The sequence below is a fragment of the Bos grunniens genome, chromosome 28, assembly GCF_055505025.1.
Source record: "Bos grunniens cultivar Pamir isolate PY7600 chromosome 28, Bosgru_T2T1.0, whole genome shotgun sequence".
Classification (NCBI taxonomy): domain Eukaryota; kingdom Metazoa; phylum Chordata; class Mammalia; order Artiodactyla; family Bovidae; genus Bos; species Bos grunniens.
Window position 1 is genome coordinate 37,090,024 of NC_141192.1, and position 21,865 is coordinate 37,111,888.

At 43.3% G+C, this 21,865-nt stretch overlaps 1 protein-coding gene across 1 annotated transcript in view; it reads right to left on the bottom strand.

Moving 5' to 3' along the window:
• Nucleotides 1–21,865, bottom strand: part of EDARADD (EDAR associated via death domain) — a 67,057-nt gene that overhangs the window by 35,117 nt on the left and 10,075 nt on the right. The window contains exons 2-4 of the mRNA XM_086382806.1: nt 17,527–17,585; nt 12,692–12,731; nt 5,679–5,737 (exon numbers count right to left, since the gene is read on the bottom strand). Coding sequence (XP_086238932.1) covers nt 5,679–5,737; nt 12,692–12,731; nt 17,527–17,585 — 158 coding nt within the window. The remainder of the gene's footprint in view (nt 1–5,678; nt 5,738–12,691; nt 12,732–17,526; nt 17,586–21,865) is intronic.

The window sequence follows — 21,865 nt, forward strand, 5'->3', positions numbered from 1 at the left end:
TAATTATTCCACTTCTCTCTCTTTTCCCTCTTAACATTTAATCTCTACACTCCTGGTGACACCATATCCTTTAAAATCTGTTGTTTCCCATCCTTAGAAAAAGAAACTTTTGCCATATTTTCCAACAGCTTTAAATAAAAGCTTACTACTTTTCCTTGCTACCTTAGTAAATCTGACACTTTATCACCCACTCACTCCTCAAGCCTTTTGTAATTATGTTTTTGTCCCTATAACTGAGTTCCTTCCTAAAAGGTCCTTCCTGAAAGTAAGGACAAATGCAAATGTGTCTTTGTAGGGCCTGCCCTTGACTACAAGATGCTGCTGACACTACTTTCCTTGGCATTGAAGCAACATCCAACCCTGACCTTTTTCTGTCTTTATTCAACGTACATATATTGAGACTTACTATGTGCTAGGCATTGAGGATACACTTATGAGCCAAAAGACATAGGAGTCCCTGGCTTGTGGGGAGAGACAATGAGACCATCAGCAAACATTTGAGCATAAACCAGGAAAGTGTTGCAAAGTACAGATGCCTCTACCAAAGACAGCGTTTTTCTCTGGCCACTCCTCTTTCTGCCTCTCAGCTCCTTTTCTTCCTCTGGACTCCAGATGGAAGTGTTCCTCAAGGCTCCATCCTTGGCACCTCTCTTTGCTTTTCAACAAGGACTCTCTCCTTGACAGTCCCATCCTCCTCTCGGGCTTCAACTGCAACCTCCTGAAGCAGGCATCTTAAACCAATCACTTCCTGCCACACATCTCAACTCTACAGACTTCAATCTCCTTTTTCTGCAGTCCATAAACAGACAACTCTCAATCCTGAAAAGTGTAAGTCGCTCAGTCATTTCCAACTCTTTGCGACCTCATGCACTGTAGCCGGCCAGGCTTCTCTGTAGATGGGATTCTCCAGGCAAGGATACTGGAGTGGGTAGTCATTCCCTTCTCCAAGGGATCCTGATTCTGAGATCAAACCCAGGTCTCCTGCATTGCAGGCAGATTCTTTACCATCTGACCCATCTCCCACTCTCAATCCTAACAACACACAAATCTTATCTTCCCCCTTAATCCTCTACTGAAATTGTTAGTAGCACCCTCTCTGCTCACAGGCCGAGTCTCATCTCTCTCCAGTTCCCGAGGGTCCCAGATTTGGTCACATAACCATCCCTGAAAGCCACCAATACTTCCATCTGCCTCCTTCTGGCATTTAAGGTTCTAGGGTCCTGGATCCAAATGATCTTCCAGCCTCACTGCCTCAATCTGCCAATACTTCAGCACCAGGCAAAGTTAGTTGTCGCTGACTCTCCTCAGAGCATTCCTTCTATGAGGCCTGCTCTCACCCTGCCCCTAGGCACACATCCTCAAGTCTATTTCTGTGATCAGTAAATATCAGAGGTGACAGTATCATGCAGCCATTGATGGACGGTAAGGCCGTGCAGCAAACTGGATGAAATGAGATCCAGTTTTCAAACTGGATGAAATGAGATCCAGTTTTCAAACTGGATGAAAACTTGTGAGATCATATTATACAACAAAAGCAAGATGCAAAATTGTCTGCGAACAGGTTTTTTTAAAAATAATTATCCAGATAAAAATATATAAGGAATACATCAAAATGACAAAAATAATTATATTAGAGTGGTGGAATGTTGGATGAGTTTATTCATTTTTCTAGATTCCAAATTCTATTTAGTTTGGTTTTTAAAATATGTGTATGTTTCAGGACTTCCCTGGAGGTCCAGTGGTTAAGATTCTGTACTTCCCCTGCAAGGGGTGGGGTTTCCATCCCTCATCAGGGGAATAAGATACCACATGCTGTGCAGCACAGCCAAAAAAGAAAAATAAATTAAAAAAAATATTATATGTGTGTGTGTATGTATGTTTCAAAATAATTTTAGATTTACAGAAAATTTGAGAAGATAATATAGAGCATTCCTATATACCTTACGGTGGTTTTCCTTATTAGCAACATCGTATATTAGTATCACACTAATAATACCATATCAATATGGTATGGTATCAATATAATATCAATAATACCCTACCAATATCAATAATTTAATGTGGTTTTTAAAACTTAAAAAAATTACAGTTTGGTAAAACCAAATAACCAGCATAAACAGAGGAAAAAGTAATTTTTTCATAACCTCTAACTCCAACTTAGCATCCTCATAGTTACTATTTTTCTTATTATCTTGGTCTCCTCTTGGCATGGATTCTTAACTAAAAACTGAAACAAATTTTGCTCTGCTATCATTTGCCACACATGTGTGCATGTAGTTAAAATTTTATTATTTGATTTAAAGGTTCTGGGAAATATTTTCTATAAACATAAAGAACCATGAAATTTTTTTTAAACAGCTGAACCACAGCCACATCTAGAATCTAAGCTGTGTACACTGCTGTTCAACGAGTCTAGAAGCTCTGCTTGGGTCTGGTCTCCTCCTTATTCCCCCCATTGCCTCAACCCCCACCCTGAGTATTACACATCTAAGAACACCCAAGCTCAGGACACAGACTTGGTAAGTACCAACTGTAACAAACTGGACAAGTAGGATAATTCTAATTGCTGGGGTATTGATTTCAATTTACTAAAAGAAAAGGATTCTTTATGAAATTTTATGAGATGTCAGTTTTCCATTTTTGATAAACAGGACATCATAATGTCTTCCCTTGACATCATTCAAAAAACCTGGTTAAAATTTAGATCTTACATAGAAATGGATTTTAGTTTATAAATTAGAAAAATCAAAGAAACAGCAAATGATAAATATTCTAAAGAATGTATTTTCAACTTGCTTTTAAAGTCTGAGCTACAGAAAATGAAGTGTTGTGTTGTTGTCGTTTTTTTTTTAACATTTCTCCCCTAGTGAGTTTTCTTTGTTCTAACTGCCAAGTTGGTTTCAAAGATTCTTTCTGGATACCTAGCGGTTAGAACAAGTCCTACAGATTATTCAAAGAAATAACCAACTGAAGTAGTACTTTCTATAGGAAATAAAAAGTGCTACTTTTTATAGGAATATATGACATCCTGTTTTAAAACAGAACTTAAATAAAAATCTCAAATAAGTCCCCCTATTTGGGGTGGGGGACCTTCCCATGTGGTTCAGTGGGTAGAGAATTTGCCTGCAATCCAGGAGACGCAGGCAGATATGAGTTTGATCCTCAGGTCAGGAAGATCCCCTGAAGGAGTGCATGGCAACCCACTCCAGTATTCTTGCCTGGAAAATCCCATGGAGAGAGGAGCCTGGTGGGCTACAGTCCACAGGGTTGCAAAGAATCAGACACGACTGAAGTGACTGAGCACGCACCCTGCTTTTTCAGTTGAAAAATCTTTTTTCCATCTTTGAAGATAGTCTATACTTGATCAAACCAGAACTATAATACTAAAATTAGAAAATATACTGAATAGTGTCCTAAAACATATTCTGTATCTAATCTTATATGATTTTGGAAAATCCCTAACGCTAAACAAACACCATAACATTCTCGTATCTTGTCGCAAAAAAATGTGAGGAGCAAAACTTTGTTAAACAAATTAAGGATTGTAAGAAAGGAAAAACTTATACTAAGTTTTCAGTGAACCTGCTGCTAAGTCGCTTCAGTCGTGTCCGACTCTGTACGACCCCATAGACGGCAGCCCACCAGGCTCCCCCGTCCCTGGAATTCTCAAGGCAAGAACACTGGAGTGGGTTGCCATTTAAGTTCACTAAAATAGTTGAAATTCAGTCACTGTCGAAGTCCAGCATCAGGTTATAATTCCAAGGAAAATGCTGAGTATCAGGATTAATAAATAAGAAAATGGTATTTCCAATTGGTGACTAAAGACTGCCAAGTTAAAGTTAGAAGTAGCACCACTGACAATTTTCAAGAGAACTGTGTTTATGGTTAAAATTGCTTATCTTATCAACTACTGTATAAGTCTATGACAAAAGTGACTTGATTATCTAAGAATATCAGTATTATTGATTTATTACTGGCTGATGCTTTAACAGCAAGACTAAAAAAAAAAGTTAATCACTCAGTCGTGTTCGACTCTTTGCAACCCCATGGACCACAGCCTGCCAGGCTCCTCTGTCCATAGGATTCTCCAGGCAAGGCAAGCTTCAAATCAGTCTTGTTAGCAATTAACTTGGTATTACAGACAGAGCAGGACCCAGCCAGTCTGTCTTGAGGCAAGACATCCTTTTTGAGACTTTTAATGTCCTAACTATAGTTATAGTGAGGAATTGTGTAGTTTTGCCAATGAGCTTTGAATGAGTAAACAGAGATAGACTGGAAAGTATCAGAAGCAACTGAAACACACGGTGACCCAAAGACGCTTCTGGAAGGATGTACAGTAAGTCCCCTACATACAAACCTTCAAATTGAGAACTTTCAAAGATGTGAATGTGCGTTCACATGTCCAATCACATAAATTAGTTCACGTGTCTGATGTACATGGTCATGTGTGTGCATCTTCTACAAGGGGCTGTGCTTTTGTGTGCTTTACTGTACGGGACTGTATGCAGTCAGGAGTACAGTACCTTTATTTCAAGCGCATGATGTCGGAAGCAAACGTAAAAGCAGCAGTGATACAGCTGGTAGTGCTAAGAAGCGCCAGCTGTTGTACTATATACTGCAGTACTTTTCAAAGTACTATATTGTAAGGTTGCTGCTGCTAAGTCGCTTCAGTCGAGTCCAACTCTGTGCGACCCCATAGACGGCAGCCCACCAGGCTCCCCTGTCCCTGGGATTCTCCAGGAAAGAACACTGGAGTGGGTTGCCATTTCCTTCTCCAATGCATGAAAGTGGAAAGTGAAAGTGAAGTCGCTCAGTCGTGTCCGACTCTTAGCGACCCCATGGACTGCAGCCTGCCAGGCTCCTCTGTCCATGGGGTTTTCCAGGCAAGAGTACTGGAGTGGGGTGCCATTGCCTTCTCCATACTGTAAGGTTAAAAATGTTTTATTTTTCGTGTTTGCTTTGTTATATATTATTTGCATGAAAAGTATTATAAAACTATTACAGTACAGTACTATACAGCCGATTATGTTATTTGGGTACCTAGGCTAACTTTGCTGGACTTATGAACAAATCAGACTTACAAACCGCTCTCAGAACAGATCTCATTCCTATGTAGGGGACTTACTGTCCTTCGCAAGGTGAATAGTAGAAGGTGCCAAGTGATTCTCAACATTTTGGTACATTTTTGTCTGATCTGAAGTTTCAAAAAACAAGCACTCTTCTAAAAGCAGAAAACAACAGCTGTATTTTGTAAAAGGACAATTAAATAATATGTTAAAACTTGGTATCTGAATGAAGTAAAAGTTTTATAAAACATTACAAAAATGTCTTGAAACTACCCAGTTTTGTTGAGGCTTTAAGAAAAAGTTCCCATCCACTGCATACCAACAACAGGCAAAAGAAAGCAACTTTCCTTTCTAACTCAATAACACTGATGGTCTGTTGTTGGCATATGGATAATATTTATTTCAAAGAGTAGAGTAAAGCTACCCAGTTACTAAAAGTCACAGAAGCTATATAGACACACCACATTACTGGGATGCTTGAAGATCATTTCCACACTTATTATCCAAAGATCCTGTTCTTTATTTTTAAAGCTCTAGAAGATAATTACTAAATAAATTCTAGTTGGATTACCATGTGCCTAGGGGTAAAAATATAACTGGCATTATTCTTACCTGGTGCTGCACATCGGAATTTGCTGGGCAGTTCAAAGTAATTGGATCACACTCCTCTTCTATGGATTAAAAAAAAAAAAAAAGATGCTCAGCTTGATGAAGAAAGCACATGCTCTGTAGTATAAGGCCTAAAATGAAGACTTAATATTACATTCTGTTTACATCTGGTAAAACCAGGAGGACCTTGAGCGGCCCAGTTACAAGTTCCCCTCCTCGCTCTGCTCCTGTGGACAAGACCCCAGCTAAACAATTCTCCTTCTCAAGGGGATCAGGCACAACCCTTGCTTATTCCTGAGCTGTGGGTTTCGGTTCCCTGCCAGACCACTGAGTTATTCAGACAATTACATCCTTCCCCAGGAGCCCTGGGGCACACACCCGTTTACAGGACAGCCTTGTCACCCGCAGCCCCTGGTTGCTCACTCTGTTCCCAAGCGCAGCCCCTGTATGACCCTGCATGGCGTGCAGCATCGTCCTCCCCCAGGCCACGAGGCTCCGTGACTCATAAGCTGCTGTCAGTCTCACCTGCCAGATGTCCTGTGCGTGGCCATCCTCATAACCCCATGGCAGGATCCCTCCCTGGCCAACGTAGTGAACAGGAGGTGATTCAAACTTTCCCCTCTGATCATTTTACATCAGGTTCCACGGTGTTGGCTGTTTGACTGACAGTTTACTAAGCCTTCAGAGATCAGGGAGTGGGATAATACTTATCTTGATAGCTCAGCCTCCTAAAAGTCAAACTGAAACCATTTCAGTTCTAAAGTGGGGATTGCCAGTGAAAGTCAAAGGAACATGATAGACATGTGAAACATCTAATACTTCTCATAATTAATTGTGAGGAAGGAAATTCCATTCTTACGCTGTCTTACGTATGTGTTAACTTCACAGCTCCCCAATTTGTGGTGAAGACAAATACATTAAAAGCTGATCTGGGGGACTTCCCTGGTCGTTCAGTGGTTAAGATTCTGCACTTTCACTACAGGGGGAACAGGTTCCTTCCCTGGTCGGGGAACTAAGATCCCACATGTCATGTGGTATGGCAAAAAAAAAAAAAAAAGCTGAATTTTTCCATTAGATTTTACTCTTTAACCATAGAATTCAGTATCATATTAACCTTGAAAGCTGACAGAAATACAGTATACTATGAAGTTTAGTGGCATGTAAAATTTTAGAGTTATAAAGCCTTACACAGAGAATCACTTAACTCAAGGTTCAAAAGTTAGGACTGAATGACAGATTGATTGATTCATCCATTACTTATTTTCACATTCTGTAACATGCATTGACCTACTACAGACTGAGCTGATAGATTTGTTCATGTAAGGGGCTATATTTATTGCTGCCTACATGATTCTGACTCAAAGGTCATTTTTCCTTAATATTATTATCTGTGAAATTTAAACTAAAAGCACGGTCTTTTACTAAGATTCCATATGGTATATTTTTCTTTTTTAAATTTATTTGGCTGCACTGGTTCTTAGTTGCAGTATGCAGGATCTTTGGTTGCAGCATGAGAGATTTAGTTCCCTGATCAGGCATAGTACTCGGCCCCTGTGCGTTGGGAGGGCAGGGTCTTAGCCACTGGGCCATCAGGGAAATCCCTACACCATATCTTTCTAAGCTGGAGCAATGGAGATCTCACCTAGGCTTGTGTTCCTCATGATACAGTTCCAGTTCTCTTGCATGAGAATCACTTGACTGTCTGTTAACAATACAGATTCCTGGGCTCTACCTCCAGACTTTCTGGTTTGGAACTTCGGGGAGTCCAGAAATCTGACACCTAACAAGCACCCCATAGAATTCAGATGCATCCTACTAAAGTGATTTTTCACAGTGACAGACATTTGATTTCAGTCATATTAATTCTTGCAATGGCCGTGCATGCTGGGCATGCTCAGTTGCTTCAGTCATGTCCAACTCTACGTGACCCTATGCACTGTAGCCTGCCAGGTCCATGGGATTCTCCAGGCAAGAATACTGGAGTGGATTGCCATGCCCTTCTCCAGGAGATCTTCCCAACCCAGTGATCAAACCCAGGTCTCTTATATCTCCTGCATTGGCAGGTGGGTTCTCTACCACTAGCGCCACCTGGGAAGCCCCTCACAACGGCCAGTGTCATCACTGTTACCCGAGCACTTTTGAAAAGGCAGGGCTTTTTATTTCCCAACACAATGTTAACTTGAAATTAAAAGGCAACTTTTCTTACATGGCCTCCCAAACACTCCTGTGGTCGTATCCTTCTCACTCCCATCCACCCTCCAGTAAAGAAGTTTCTAGAATGGTCACCTTTGTACTGGGGGAGGGGATTATAATTTGGGGGAGGGGCTTTAACTGTTGGTTTGCTGTAACAGGAGACTGCCAAGAGTCTGGGTCAAGGTTGGGTGGGAGGCAGTGAGCTGGTGGGATGAGTGGGACCAGGTAACATCATATCACGCAGACGAGAGAGGTTTTTAGTTTCATTTTAAAACAAACTTAATAGCAAAATACCATCAATTAATCGGCAAAATGAGAAATCATAAAATACAATACATTGGCTTGCTGGTTTCGGGGCAGACATTTTTATTGGGTTGGCCATAAAGTTCGTTTGGGTTTTTTTTGTTACAGGCTATGGACAAACCCGAACACCCGAATTATTTTAATGATTTCCTCAGTACTTGTTTATTTTCTCCTAACTTTTCCAAACTGAACTACTACATTTCGTTAACAAAAATTTCCAAATATCACCCATGTAGAAGTTCAAATTACACAAAATTATTAACAATAAAATCAGTCTATTTCTCTTTCACTTTACATTCGCTATATAATTTTTTTTGAACAATGAAACTCAGAGAAAAATGAAGGTGATATAATTTTGATTAAATCAAATATATTTTTGTGCAATTTCCCCTCACTAGGAATAGCCGCTGAAATATCAGAATTTTTTTTCAAAAGACATTTTTCTTTCAAAATGTGAAGAGCCACATTCCTTCTAGAATTCTCAAGCCAGTAGTTTCTATAAGATATAGGAAATCATGAAATAAACTGAACCCCAATCTTAAATGAGTCCTGAATTTAGTGCCTAAAGAGTCTCATGCTGCTAAGTCACTTCAGTCATGTCCGACTCTGTGCGACCCCACAGACGGCAGCCCACCAGGCTCCCCCGTTCCTGGGATTCTCCAGGCAAGAACACTGGAGTGGGTTGCCATTTCCTTCTCCAATGCATGAAAGTGAAAAGTGAAAGTGAAGTCGCTCAGTCATGTCCTACTTGTAGCGACCCCATGGACTGAAGCCCACCAGGCTCCTCCGTCCATAGGATTTTCCAGGCAAGAGTACTGGAGTGGGGTGCCATTGCCTTCTCCAAAGACTCTCACAGAGAACCTATAGCAGACACTTGACATAATGAACCGCCTGAAATCTCTAAAATCAGGGGAGGCAGAAGCTACACATTTGTTCCCAAGAAAACAAGTATTATCACATGTTTTACCTCAAAAATATGCTGATCACTGAAATTACACTGGATGCCTACAGTTGACTTACGGTAAAAAGCACAAAATTCAGACCCATTTTTGTTTGGACCATGTTGAGGAACAGTGTTATATTGTCCGTAGGGAAACTAGGAATATACTAGAATTAGGATGAAGATTTTGTGAAACATGCTTCTTTTCTTAAGAAAATATATTTTGAGGACTTTTTAATCATACGGAAATGGTTCAAGCTAATTACAAATGACTCCTCTATTAAATATAGTTCAGTTCAGTTGCTCAGTTGTGTCCGACTCTTTGTGACCCCATGAATCGCAGCACGCCAGGCCTCCCTGTCTTTCACCAACTCCCGGAATTCACTCAAACTCATGTGCATCGAGTCCGTGATGCCATCCAGCCATCTCATCCTCTGTCGTCCCCTTCTCCTTCTGCCCCCAATCCCTCCCAGCATCAGAGTCTTTTCCAATATGAGGTGGCCAAAGTATTGGAGTTTCAGCTTTAGCATCAGTCCTTCCAATGAACACCCAGGACTGATTTCCTTTAGAATGAACTGGTTGGATCTCTTTAAATATAGTAGCCCCCTAGAATTCACTTATGTGTCAGAATCTGAATCTGTACTTAATATAATTCGATTACATTTACTTTTAATCTATAAACTAGCCTCTTCACTAATTTATGTGGGCTTTGTGTTCCTAAAAACAACAAGAACATTACCATAATCATTTAACACTGATATTGGCTCCATTATCTTTAACAAAAGATATCTTTAACAAAATACTGCAGATATTAAATTGTTGTATTATCAAATGCAAATGTTGGAGTAAGTTATCAAACTTCCAGACATGGTTCATTACATTTAAGATCATGTATTTCTTGGAGAAAAATTATGTGCTTAATAATGCTCTTCGACCCCATGAATAAAGACAGAGGAAAGGTCTAGAGTATGGTTTTTAATAGTCATGTTACTTGTCAACTCACTATTGTTTTAATTGAAGTTTTGTAAAACTTAAATTATTGAAGAAATAGTTATAGTACACTTACTGTATTATCAGGCTGCTAAGCAACAATCTTTTTCTCTTAAAACAGGAAATCACACTCAAGATGATAAAAACAAACAAAAAAAAGATTTCAGATGGATCAAACCATGGCACTGCATTCCCAGAGTCACTGTGGCTGGGTTTGTGCTTAAAACAGTGGTTCCACTCTCACCTCTGCTCTGAGAGCTTTCCACAGTCCTCAACCCTGATTGATCACAGTTCTCTTGCCAGACTTCCCTCCACCCTGTCTGAAGCTCCTGGGTGCCAGGTGCTATTCTTGTGTTTAATTCTCATGAGTACCCTGGGAGGTGGGATCTATCTTATCCTAAGCTGTGAAGTCACCTGCTAAGTCCTCTCAGAGCTGGCGAGTTTTACCAGCCAGTTCTCTCCTACACGTCCCATTGGAGGGTACACCACATTCTTGAAGCTTCTTAGGCAGGCTCTCAAAGGGAGGTCTGAGACCCACTCACTCAGGTATGCATTAAAACACAGGTTTTAACCCTAATCTCCCACGTGTCTCACCCTCCCCTACCCCACACCCATGTGTAAAATAGCTAGCTAGTGGGGAAGCTGCAGTATAGCATAGGGAAGACAGCTCAGTGCTTTGTGATGGCCTAGATGGGTGGGATTGGGGTGGTTTGGGAGGGAGGTTCAAGAGGGAGAGGATATATGTATACATATAGCTGATTTGATCCGTTGTACAGCAGAAACTAATCCAACATTGTAAAGCAATTATCTTCCAATTAAAAAAACAACAAACACGTGAAAAACAAAAAAAAACCCTACAGATTTCTGGGCCTGATCCTAGACCCACCACACGATGATTTTGGAGAAGCAGGGCTCAGAATCTGCCTTTTAAACTAGTTCCCCAGATAATTCTTCACTGCACCCTCCCTGAAGTCCAATGAATACTTACTGCCCAGGACAGTTTCCTATCTATGCTGGTGTCTTGGCCTGAACCTCTCACTTTCTTGCTGAACTAGACAGTCACAGGGCGGGGAACTCAGGATGCTGAGAAGTCATTCAGGGAGAAGAGGAAGGGAAAGGAAACAGGCAGGGAGCCAGCCTCCCCTAGAACAACCAGGAATTGGGCTCAAAGGTGGCCTTCAGGCTCTTTTCCTTATACCACTGCCATTCCTGGGTGAAATTGTGTTGATGTCATTTCAGGAAGCAGGGGGACGAGTCTGGTGAGTAGAGAATGAGAGAAGGGGACTCAGCAGAACCACAGACTTGACCACAGATGGGCCCTGGCAGGGAACTCCCTTCCGACCTGCAATCTGGCAGTCTTGTGATACCCATCACCGCAAGGAGGCTGCGGAAACCCACAGCAGGCTGTGCTGGGAAGTCCTCTCTCTCCAGGAAGCTGGGGAGGCCCTGCCAACTCTGACGCTGGTCAGGTCTGCTTGCTCCCCACCCCACCCCTTCATCCTGGGTTGTCAGCAGAACATAAGGTAAGTGCTCCAGTGTGATGGCCACCAGCTCGTTCTCCTTACTAGATACAGCCTTGCAGACTATAGCCTTGGACAGGCTCAGGCGCCTTTCAGATGCGTCTGCACCACACCTGAGATGTTAATCTGTGGATCATGAAAGACAGCTCTTTTTGCTTTGGGACCTGACAAGCATCCCCTTCCCCTTGTCTGGCAATGGAACCTGTGGTTTGAGTAGAACTGTCTCCATGCCCTCCACACCCACCATCTCACCTCAAGGCTCAGACCTGGTCAGCCCTCCATCCTCCTGGACCACAATCAATATGATCGCCATGTGACGAAACTGCTCCTGTCTCAACTGCCCCTAAAACTGAGCCATGTGTGCTGGGGGAAAGGCCCCCTCTTGTTCCACTGTCGTAAGCAGCACCAGCTGAAGCTGGAGGTGGCAGAAACCATCTTTCCCACCACGTGGGGAAAACTGGCCCGAGAATTGAGTCAACACAGAAGACTGAGCCATGAGAGTCAGAGAGAGGGGTGGGGAGAGAGAAGAAGAAGGAGATGAGGAAAAGAAAAAGAGAGAGAGGGGGAGAGAGAGCCTGAGATACCATTTTAAATGTTTGGATTTAACAGACTCAAAGACACTAAACCACCAAATCCTTCCTCTCCCCTTTTTCGTTTTTATTGGTTTGGGGCCGCACCATGCAGCATGCAGAAACTTAGTTCCCCAACCAGGGATCAAACCTGTGTCCCCTGCATTGGAAGTTCAGGGTCTTAACCACCAGGGAAGTCCCTGCTCCGCCACCTTTTTAAACTAATTTGAGTTATATTTCTGTCACTTGCAACCCACAGTCCTGGTTGTCTTCATTTTAAGCATGCTAAAAACACCATAGGAACTTGAGGTATCATTTGATCTAAAATCACTTCTAGATTTTAATTAAAAAATCCATACTACAGATGATCAAATCAGGCACTAAATTATCCGTATGTTTCTGTTCCACAATTTTAACAAATGAAAACTTAACTCTGACTAGTGCTTTGTTCACGAAAGGAGAATAATCACAAGCACAAGTTGTTGCATTCACTGTACATACCTTTAGGGAGTCCTGTGTCTTGAATGGGATACTTGTCTGACTGTAGAAAACCAACAAAAGGGGAAAGTTATTTTTTTTAAACACCATAGTCAATTATAAGATCAAAGTGAAAAGAAAGCTTTGTCTTGGGAAAATCATGATTTTCATTTAAAACCTTGCAAGTTTTTAGCCTTGAATTTATCCATATCCATATCAAGCCTGACCCATGGCTTGTTTTGATTCTCAATTTTATAGAGATGAAATCAAATTTGATGAGATGTCAATGGTAGAACATGAAACAGAACAAGCCTTCAGCTCTGACCACTAAACCACACTTCCTCTCTTGTCTGCAGTGTTATTTTACTTCCTGCAGCTCAAAATTGAGGGACTGTCATATCTTTTCTCACCATTTGTGTGACATGCATTTGGGTCAACAAGCATGTATTCTGGGCAGCTCTCACAGCTGGAGAGCTCTGTCCTGGGTTGACAGGATCGAAAAGGTAAGTATCCCATAAGTTGCACGAAGATCAGTCACCTATTATGCACAATTATGCACAGTTCCTCAATGCTTTCGTTGACGGCAGTACTGTCACAGGGAATTCAAAAGAGCAAATGCTCTTGCAATCACGTATGTCTTTGTTGGTACTGATAAATATGCAGATATCTAAGCTTCTGGAAACTTCTACTTCAGATTACACAATATAGTTGTTTTCTGTAGATTTCTATGAGAGAAGCTTGAATGTACCCAATTTCCCTAGCCTGCCTCTGACCCTGCCTCAGTTCCACCATCATCTCCTCTGGGCCTTTGGGTCCACGGCTCTCCAGCTTAAACAAAGCTGCACCTCCCAACTCTCCTGTAGGTCTCACCACTGTCTTCCTTGGACAGAGGAAGAAGAGAAATGCAGAACCAGGGATTATTTTTTTAATGGAAAAAAACAAACAAACAAACTGAGTTTATTAACATTATTAAGCTTTAAAATTAACATGACTTCCTTAACATAGTCCAATATTCTATGGATGTTCGAGTTTACATGGTTGTCATCTATGTATTTAATTTTGCTTATTGATCAGGAGTTAAAAGAAGGCTGACATACAGTCGTCACTCAGTATCCTTGAGGGGCTGATTCTAAGACCTTCCATGAATACCAAACTTTGGATGCCCAAGTGGGATTTTAGTTCCGCAACCAGGGATGGAAACTGTGCCCCTTGTATTGGGATCGTGTAGTCTTAACCATGGAGAAGGCAATGGCACCCCACTCCAGTACTCTTGCCTGGAAAATCCCATGGATGGAGGAGCCTGGTAGGCTGCAGTCTATAGGGTCGCTAAGAGTCGGATACGACTGAGCAACTTCACTTTCACTTTTCACTTTCATGCATTGGAGAAGGAAATGGCAACCCACTCCAGTGTTCTTGCCTGGGGAATCCCAGGGACGGGGGAGCCTGGTGGGCTGCCATCTCTGGGGTTGCACAGAGTCGGACACGACTGAAGTGACTTAGCAGCAGCAGTCTTAACCACCGGACCGCCAGAAAAGTCCTATTCCATTTTATGGAAGGGACTTGGGCATCCAGAGATTCTGTTTTAAATGCCTTTCTTTGGAGTTTCTTTGGAGCAGAAGCCTCCAACCTCTTTCCACAAAAGAAATTAATCTTCTTTATATTATCAATTCAACCTTTGAAGGGCCTGGGGTTTAAGGTCAGACACACTGGTGGTCAAGCATGTCTATACAACTGAGCCCCAAGAACACTTTGGACACCAAAGGCAGGATAAGCTTCCCTGGCTGTCAGTACTCTGTGTGTATCATCACACACCCTTACTGAGACCTGTAAACACTGTCCACACAGCTGAGAGGGGAACTGAAAGCCACCTGCTTACAACTCTCCTGGGCCCTGACCTATGCTCCTCCTCCTTTGGCTGACTTGAATCTGAATCCTTTTGCTATAATACACCACAATCTTGAGTGGAGAAAAAATAAACATCAATCAGAAAGAACTTAAAAGTCAAATACTTTCCCCCCAGACTAAATCCTTCCCCGTACTCTGCCCCCTACAACGTGGAAAACACACCTATACTGTAGTACTTCTCAGACTCTTTTCAAAGTATCTGTCTCAGACTGTGAGTGTTTCAAGAGAAGGGACCATCCCAAGGTTTTGACTAAGTTCAGTCTACAAGAACAAACAAGTGTGGGTTCCCCAGACAGACTGACAGTTGAGCGGGCCTAGAGGGTGCTCAGGACTCAGCATGGCCATTGCAGATGGTGGACATAGAGGATCAAGGCCAGGTGGTTGGAAGACTGGTCAGCCTGCAGCAGAGACGAGGCTGGGGGTGGAAAAGGAAGACACAGGTGGATATGAAATAATGGAGCTGGTTTCCATGGAAGACCCTGGAAGTGAGGTGAAGGGACTGAGGTGCCATTCTAGGATCTCAGGAAGCTTGACTCACCAAACACTGCTGCCTGCTTGGTGCCCACCTCTGCATACAAGAACATGGTCGGCACAGCCTTGCAGAAAGCCAGGCAAGCAAATCATCCCCACACAATAGCATAAAAAAATAGAGAAGACAACAGCTGAATGCCCCAGGATAAGGCAGAGAAGGCTTTCCAGGTAAGGAATGCTTAAGTTGAGTAGCAGGGTGCATAGGAGCTCACTACATGAGGAAGCAGGCAAGGGCCAGCATTAGGGATATCCCAGGATGGCAAGAGGACGTGGGGCATCTGAGGAGCAGCAAATAGCTGCACACGACTGGGATGCTGAGACAAGAGGACCTCATGTGCCATGTCAAGGACTATAAATTTAATCCTGAAAGCAGCAGGAATGTTATGGCTGAAATCTGTGCACACTCCGTATATGTCGAAGTCCTAACCCCTAGTCCCTCAGACTGTGACCTTATTGGAAACAGAGTCAATGTAGACAGAATTAGTTAAGATGAGGTCACACTGGTGTAGGGTGGGCCCTTCATCTAACAGGACAGACATTCTTGTAAGAAGAGAAGAGACACAGACACACAGGGAGAAGATGGCCACGTGCCACTGAAGGAAGAGAGAGGAGGGGAGCATCTACAAGCCCAGGGACACCACGAACTTCTGACAACCGCCAGAAGCCAGAGACACAAGGCAGGATTCTTCCCTGCAGCTTTCAGAGGGAGCACAGCCCTTGATTTTTAGTCCATTTGCAGGACCTTGTCAGGCAGCCCCAACAAACGAATACAGGGAAGCTGCAGTAAAGGTAATTTGTCCTGGAGTCAAAGAGGAGTGAGGAGAGGCAGCCAAGACTCAAGGTGAGCCATAAGGAGGGGGCCCCCAAGGAAGGCAGACCCTGGTGTCAGGGGATCGAGTGGACAGCAAGACAACCGCAGGTCAGGCACTGTGAAGGGTGGATTAAGTAACCCTTTGGCAGGGGTCCCCAACCTCTGGGATCTGATGCCTGATGATCTGAAGTGGAGCTGATGTAATAATAACAGAAATAAAGTGCACAATAAATATAATGCACTTGAATCATCCCCACACCACCCATCCCCACCTGGTCTGTAGAAAATTTGTCTGCAATGAAACCGATCCCTGGTGCCAAAAAAGTTGGGGACCGCTGCTCTATAGAACCCATGGCTTTAGTAACAGGCTACGCCTGAGAGGATCATAAGACCTGGCCACGGGGTCATTGTGTACTCTGCTTTTACAGGAATTCATAATTGCAGTATCTCAAAGTTTGATTCCCTACGCTGTCCACACTTATTAAACTGGGCTGTAGTTATAATATAAGGCCATGAAGACAAACATTTCAGGTCTCTAAGGCATTAAGGTGCCTTGTGAATCACCCCTTTTTTTTGGCTGTGCTGGGTCTTAGCAGAGGAGTGCAGGATCTAGTTCCCTGATCAAGGCTTGAACCCAGGCCCCGTGCATTGGGAGCACGGAGTCTTAGCCACTGCACCACCAGGGAAGTCTCCACCAAAGACTTAAAGACACTGAACTGAAATATCTTGAGAGCATTTTATGCCATTCTAACTAAATTAATACAAATTCTTCATGACTCAACAGATCGCATCCTCCGGATACTTTGAAAAACAGGAATGTATCTCACACTACATGCACAGTAACACACGTGATGCTGTCAAAGGCATTTATTTGGTCATAAGTAGGAGGCAATATCGAGTAGGGGAGCAGGGCTTCTTCAGTCTGGCTGACTTTCTACAAATCAGCTAATTGCCATATCCTCATCTCCAGTAGAATAATAAAATCTTTTATCACAGCAGACACACCACAGAGTGGTTACAGGATGGTGGGGCAGGGATCCGAAGCCAGCTGACGGGTTCGAATCCCACCTGGCCTGCTTCCAAGTTTGGCAACTGCCTCACCCCTTGAGTCTCAGTTTTTCATCTACGAAGCAGGCAATGCTTACCTTTCAGGACTGTTTCAGGGGTAAAAGAGGTAATTGACTATGTATGCCCACCTACATATGGGCAGCTCTCCATTACTGTAAGGTGTTCATATTTTTTCTTTCAATCTCAAGCTATATATTTTGATTTCTGAAGAAGGGGGTCATTAAAAATAGTATTAAAATTAGACAAGCAGAGACTTCTCTGGTGGTCCAGTGGTTAAGAACTCGCCTTCCATTGCAGGGGACACAGGTTCCATCCCTGGTGGGGGAACTAAGATTCCACATGCCACATGGTGTGGCCAAAAAAAATTATAAATTTAAAATAAATAAAAATACATATTTAAAAAGACAAGTAGATAAAGACCTCACATAATCTAAGAAGAACATTCCTGACATGTGCAAAACAAGAACAGAGTCTAACACCAATAACAAAGCGGGTGGGGGCGGGGATCAAAGTCATCACCATTAATGTAAAATGCGTAACCTACCGTATTAAGGGATGTAGTGCTAGGGTCCGTGTCTTCCACTGGTTCCTTTGCCAAATGATCTGTAAACAAAACACAATGAGAGAATTTTCTATAACTTATAAAGCACAAATGTATCCTTTGATAACTGTCTTCATATAAATGCAAGCTACCCCCCCGTCAGTTTGGAGAGAAACTTACTTTCGATCATTAGTAGAGACAAAATAAGAAAGAATGGGTTCAGTCTGCATCAAGAAAGTGATTAAGACAAACTACATTAAAAAAAAAATTTGGATTTCGCTGGTGGTCCAGTGGTGAAGAGTCCATCTGCCAATGCAGAGAACACAGGTTTGATCGCTGGTCCTGGAAGATCTCACATGCCGCAGGGCACCTAAGCTTGTGAGCCACAACTGCTGAGCCCACGTGCCCTAGAGCCTGCGCTCTAGAACAAGAGAGGCCACTGCAATGAGAAGCCCGGACACTGCAACTAGAGAGTATCCACTGCTTGCCACAATCCACTGTATCCACTGAAAGCCCACCAGCAGCAGTGAAGATCCAGCACAGCCAAAAATAAATAATAGTAAAAAAAACATATTTTGTAACAGTTTACTTACAGATGTCTACAAACACTCAGAGGTACAAATAACTACAAATGATGCACACATGATATTAATTAATGACTCTTTTACACTTTGGATTTTGAGACAGGCTGGGACCTAGGACTCTTTACTGCAGTGCTCACACCTGACAAATATCTCCTTGAGCAACAAATACAAAGAAACTATAAGGGACTGAAAATAACTGTGTGTATGTGTAGTTGGGGCAAATTATGAACAGCATACAATAAGGAACACAAAAAGGGCAGAAACCAACGGCCATTTCTGAGGCACTGGGAACAAGGCAGGGAACTGCATACGATCCCTGCACACAGCACCACCACGGGGGTGGGCAGATCACTGAAGCCAGCCCTCTGGTCCATCCCCACCCTCGCCCCACTTAAGGAACTAGCCTGCCCTCTGTAGAGAGCAAGGGCACCTGTTTTCTTGTTTTCACTCCAAGTAAAGAAAGCCTTGCCTGAATTCCTCATCTGGTCTCTTACCAGTTTCTATTGATTAAAAGACAAGGAAGCCTTGCGCACTGCAGTCCACGTGGTCCCAGAGACTCCAGACACGACTGAGTGGCTGAATAACAACAACTGATTAGAGTCCAAGGACCCAGGTCAGCAACGATTTGATTATAACTTTGAGAAAGAAAATTAGAGAGAGAAAAGCTCCCCCTTTACTAGACACTTTAGGAAGCATCTGCCTGGAAACTGTCTTGCTCAATAACCATATCTGAGTGGGATACTCAGTATTGGTGCAGTCAGCACACAAGCTGCAAAACCCTAAGCGGCACCCTTAGACCAGTCCAGATTCAACTTTCATTTTTCTCCCAAATCATCATGAAGTACATAATGTGGCCCAGGTCCTAGGTCCTGGGAACGCCTTGGGGCATCCAAACAGGACTGGACAACCTGTAGAGGTTTGCTCCTTCTCCCTAGATGTCTTTCATTGAGAATGTGTCTGTACTTTTCACATTCTTCTCCCTGTGGGTGTTGACAATGCCCAAAGGAAAAGTCATGTGAAGGGAACATCTCTTTACCTGTTTTATGATAGGCTACAGTCAATGAAGAGATTAAAGGAGGTGGCCCAGAGGAGTGGGTGCAGACGGAGAGAGCTTTTGCCAGTGTCCCCCCATGGAGCAGGGGACAGACCCCTGCAACTCCACAAGTAGGGACCGTGCCCTTGTCCCTGGCAAGATCACATCACAGAATGCACAGAGGGGGCTAGCCCCTGGGTCCCAGGGCTTCCAGCCCCAGCAAAGAAATCCCGTGATGTGGGTCTGGCACAGAAACAGAGGGCTCCTAGATCTCAGAGTCTTCTCAGGCTTGGACTCTGATGCACAAAAAATTCAAGGCCCCTCCTTTTCCAAGCGCCATATCATCCTCTTAGAGTCCTGTGTTACACTAAGGAAGGAGCCCAGTTCAGACTGAAATGGAATTTCCTGCCAGCCCAGCAGACAGACTCAGACTTGTGTTTAAATGGATATAAAGACAGTAAGAAGAAACTGTGTTGCTAACTCCGTCTGAGTTTACAGGACTCCTGCTGCCCAAACAACAGACAGTTATAACACAGAGCACATGGTGTGAAGACAGTAGAAATGCAGAAGGACATGGAAACACGTGGGAGGAACACAAGCCTGACCTGGGGTGCCCGGTGGAGAGAGAAGAGCCTGCACAGGAAGTGATTCCAGAGTCTGGAAGGTTGAGTTGAAGCTAGCCAGGAGAAAGAGTCAGGGAGGGGAAAGCATTCTTGTCTAGAGGGCAAAGCATAGGCGAAGGCTTAGAGATGAAACAGAACATGACACATTAGTGCACTTCAACTAGGTCTAGCCAGACACTTGGATTTGCTTTTCCAGTTTTGTTTTTCCATCCTTCTCATGTTCTGGCTCTTGGATAGGGAGTGGGTAGCAGAAGACACACTGAGGAGCCTCAAGTCCCTTCTTCCCTCCTCCAATCACAGCCTAGTCTCAACCATTTCATTTTCCCTAAAGTGTATCTGAATGACAATACCTTTTTTTTTTTTTTTTTGGCTGAGTGGCTTGTGGGATCTTAGTTCCCTGATCAGAGATCAAATCTGTGCCCCCTGCAGTGGGAGCACAGAGTCTCAACCACTGGATGGCCAGGGAAGTCCTTGGATGATAATACTTTAAATGATTATCTCCGCCACGAGTGTGGAATTTTAGCAGGTATCCTGTGCAGGTATCCTATGACACGTAGGGTTTCTTTCCTATAGAGACATTAATGTGAGAGGAAGTAAAAGGAAAAAAATAAAGAAGAAAATGGAGGAGACAGCTGGGAAAAGGCAGAAATACCCACAAAGCAGCAGTGAGGATGCAAGTGAAACAGTTAAAGGGAAGGCGCACAGAGCTCTGGGAGAAGGCGTGGGTCTCGCCACCACACCACTGAGACCTAGTAGTCTGAGTAACACGGTGACCCTGCATGACTCGCATAATTGTTCTCAGCCTCAGGCTCTTCCCCTGTAACACGAGGGGGTCCAGGTGGCTGGTTTCCACACCCAGCTGATCAGTGTTACTCTGGTCCAGGTTTGGGAATGATTCCCCTTGAGAATCTGCGCCTCAGAGGGTGATGGGGTGAACAGGAAAATATGGATTGCCAACAACAAGTGTTTGGAAGCCCAAAGGCTCTTGCTTTGGTCTGAAATCTCTGAGAATAAATGAAATTTAAGATGAGAAGGGCAAGGAGAATTTAATTTTTGTCATTGTTGTTTTCGGAAGGACAACAGCAGAGCGAGAGGGCAATCCAGCAAGGCAATGGGTTTCAGTTCAGTTCAGTTCACTCGCTCGGTCATGTCTGACTCTTTGCAACTCTATGAACCGCTGCACGCCAGGCCTCCCTGTCCATCACCAACTCCCAGAGTCCACCCAGACCCATGTCCATTGTGTTGGTGATACCATCCAACCATCTCATCCTCTGTTGTCCCCTTCTCTTGCCCTCAATCTTTCCCAGCATCAGAGTCTTTTCCAATGAGTCAGCTCTTCCCATCAGGTGGCCAAAGTATTGGAGTTTCAGCTTCAATATCAGTCCTTCCAATGAACACCCAGGACTGATCTCCTTTAAGATGGACCGGTTGCATCTCCTTGCTGTCCAACAGACTCTCAAGAGTCTTCTCCAACTCCACAGTTCAAAAGCATCAATTCTTCAGTGCTCACCTTTCTTTACAGGAGTTGGCGATGGACAGGGAGGCCTGGCGTGCTGTGATTCATGGGGTCGCAAAGAGTTGGACACGACTGAGCGACTGAAATGAACTGAACTCTCACATCCATACATGACTACTGGAAAAACCATAGCCTTGACTAGATGGACCTTTGTTGGCAAAGTAATGTCTCTGCTTTTCAATATGCTGTCTAGGTTGGTCATAACTTTGCTTCCAAGGAACAAGCATCTTTTAATTTCATGGCTGCAGTCACCATCTGCAGTGATTTTGGAGCCCCAAAATATAAAGTCAGCCACTGTTTTCACTGTTTCCCCATCTATTTCCCATGAAGTGATGGGACTGGATGCCGTGATCTTAGTTTTCTGAATGTTGAGCTTCAAGCCAACTTTTTGACTCTCCTCTTTCACTTTCATCAAGAGGCTTTTTAGTTCCTCTTCACTTTCTGCCATATGGGTGGTGTCATCTGCATATCTGAGGTTATTGATATTTCTCCCGGCAATCTTGATTCCAGCTTGTGCTTCCTCCAGCCCAGCATTTCTTAAGATGTACTCTGCATATAAGTTAAATAAGCAGGGTGACAATGTACA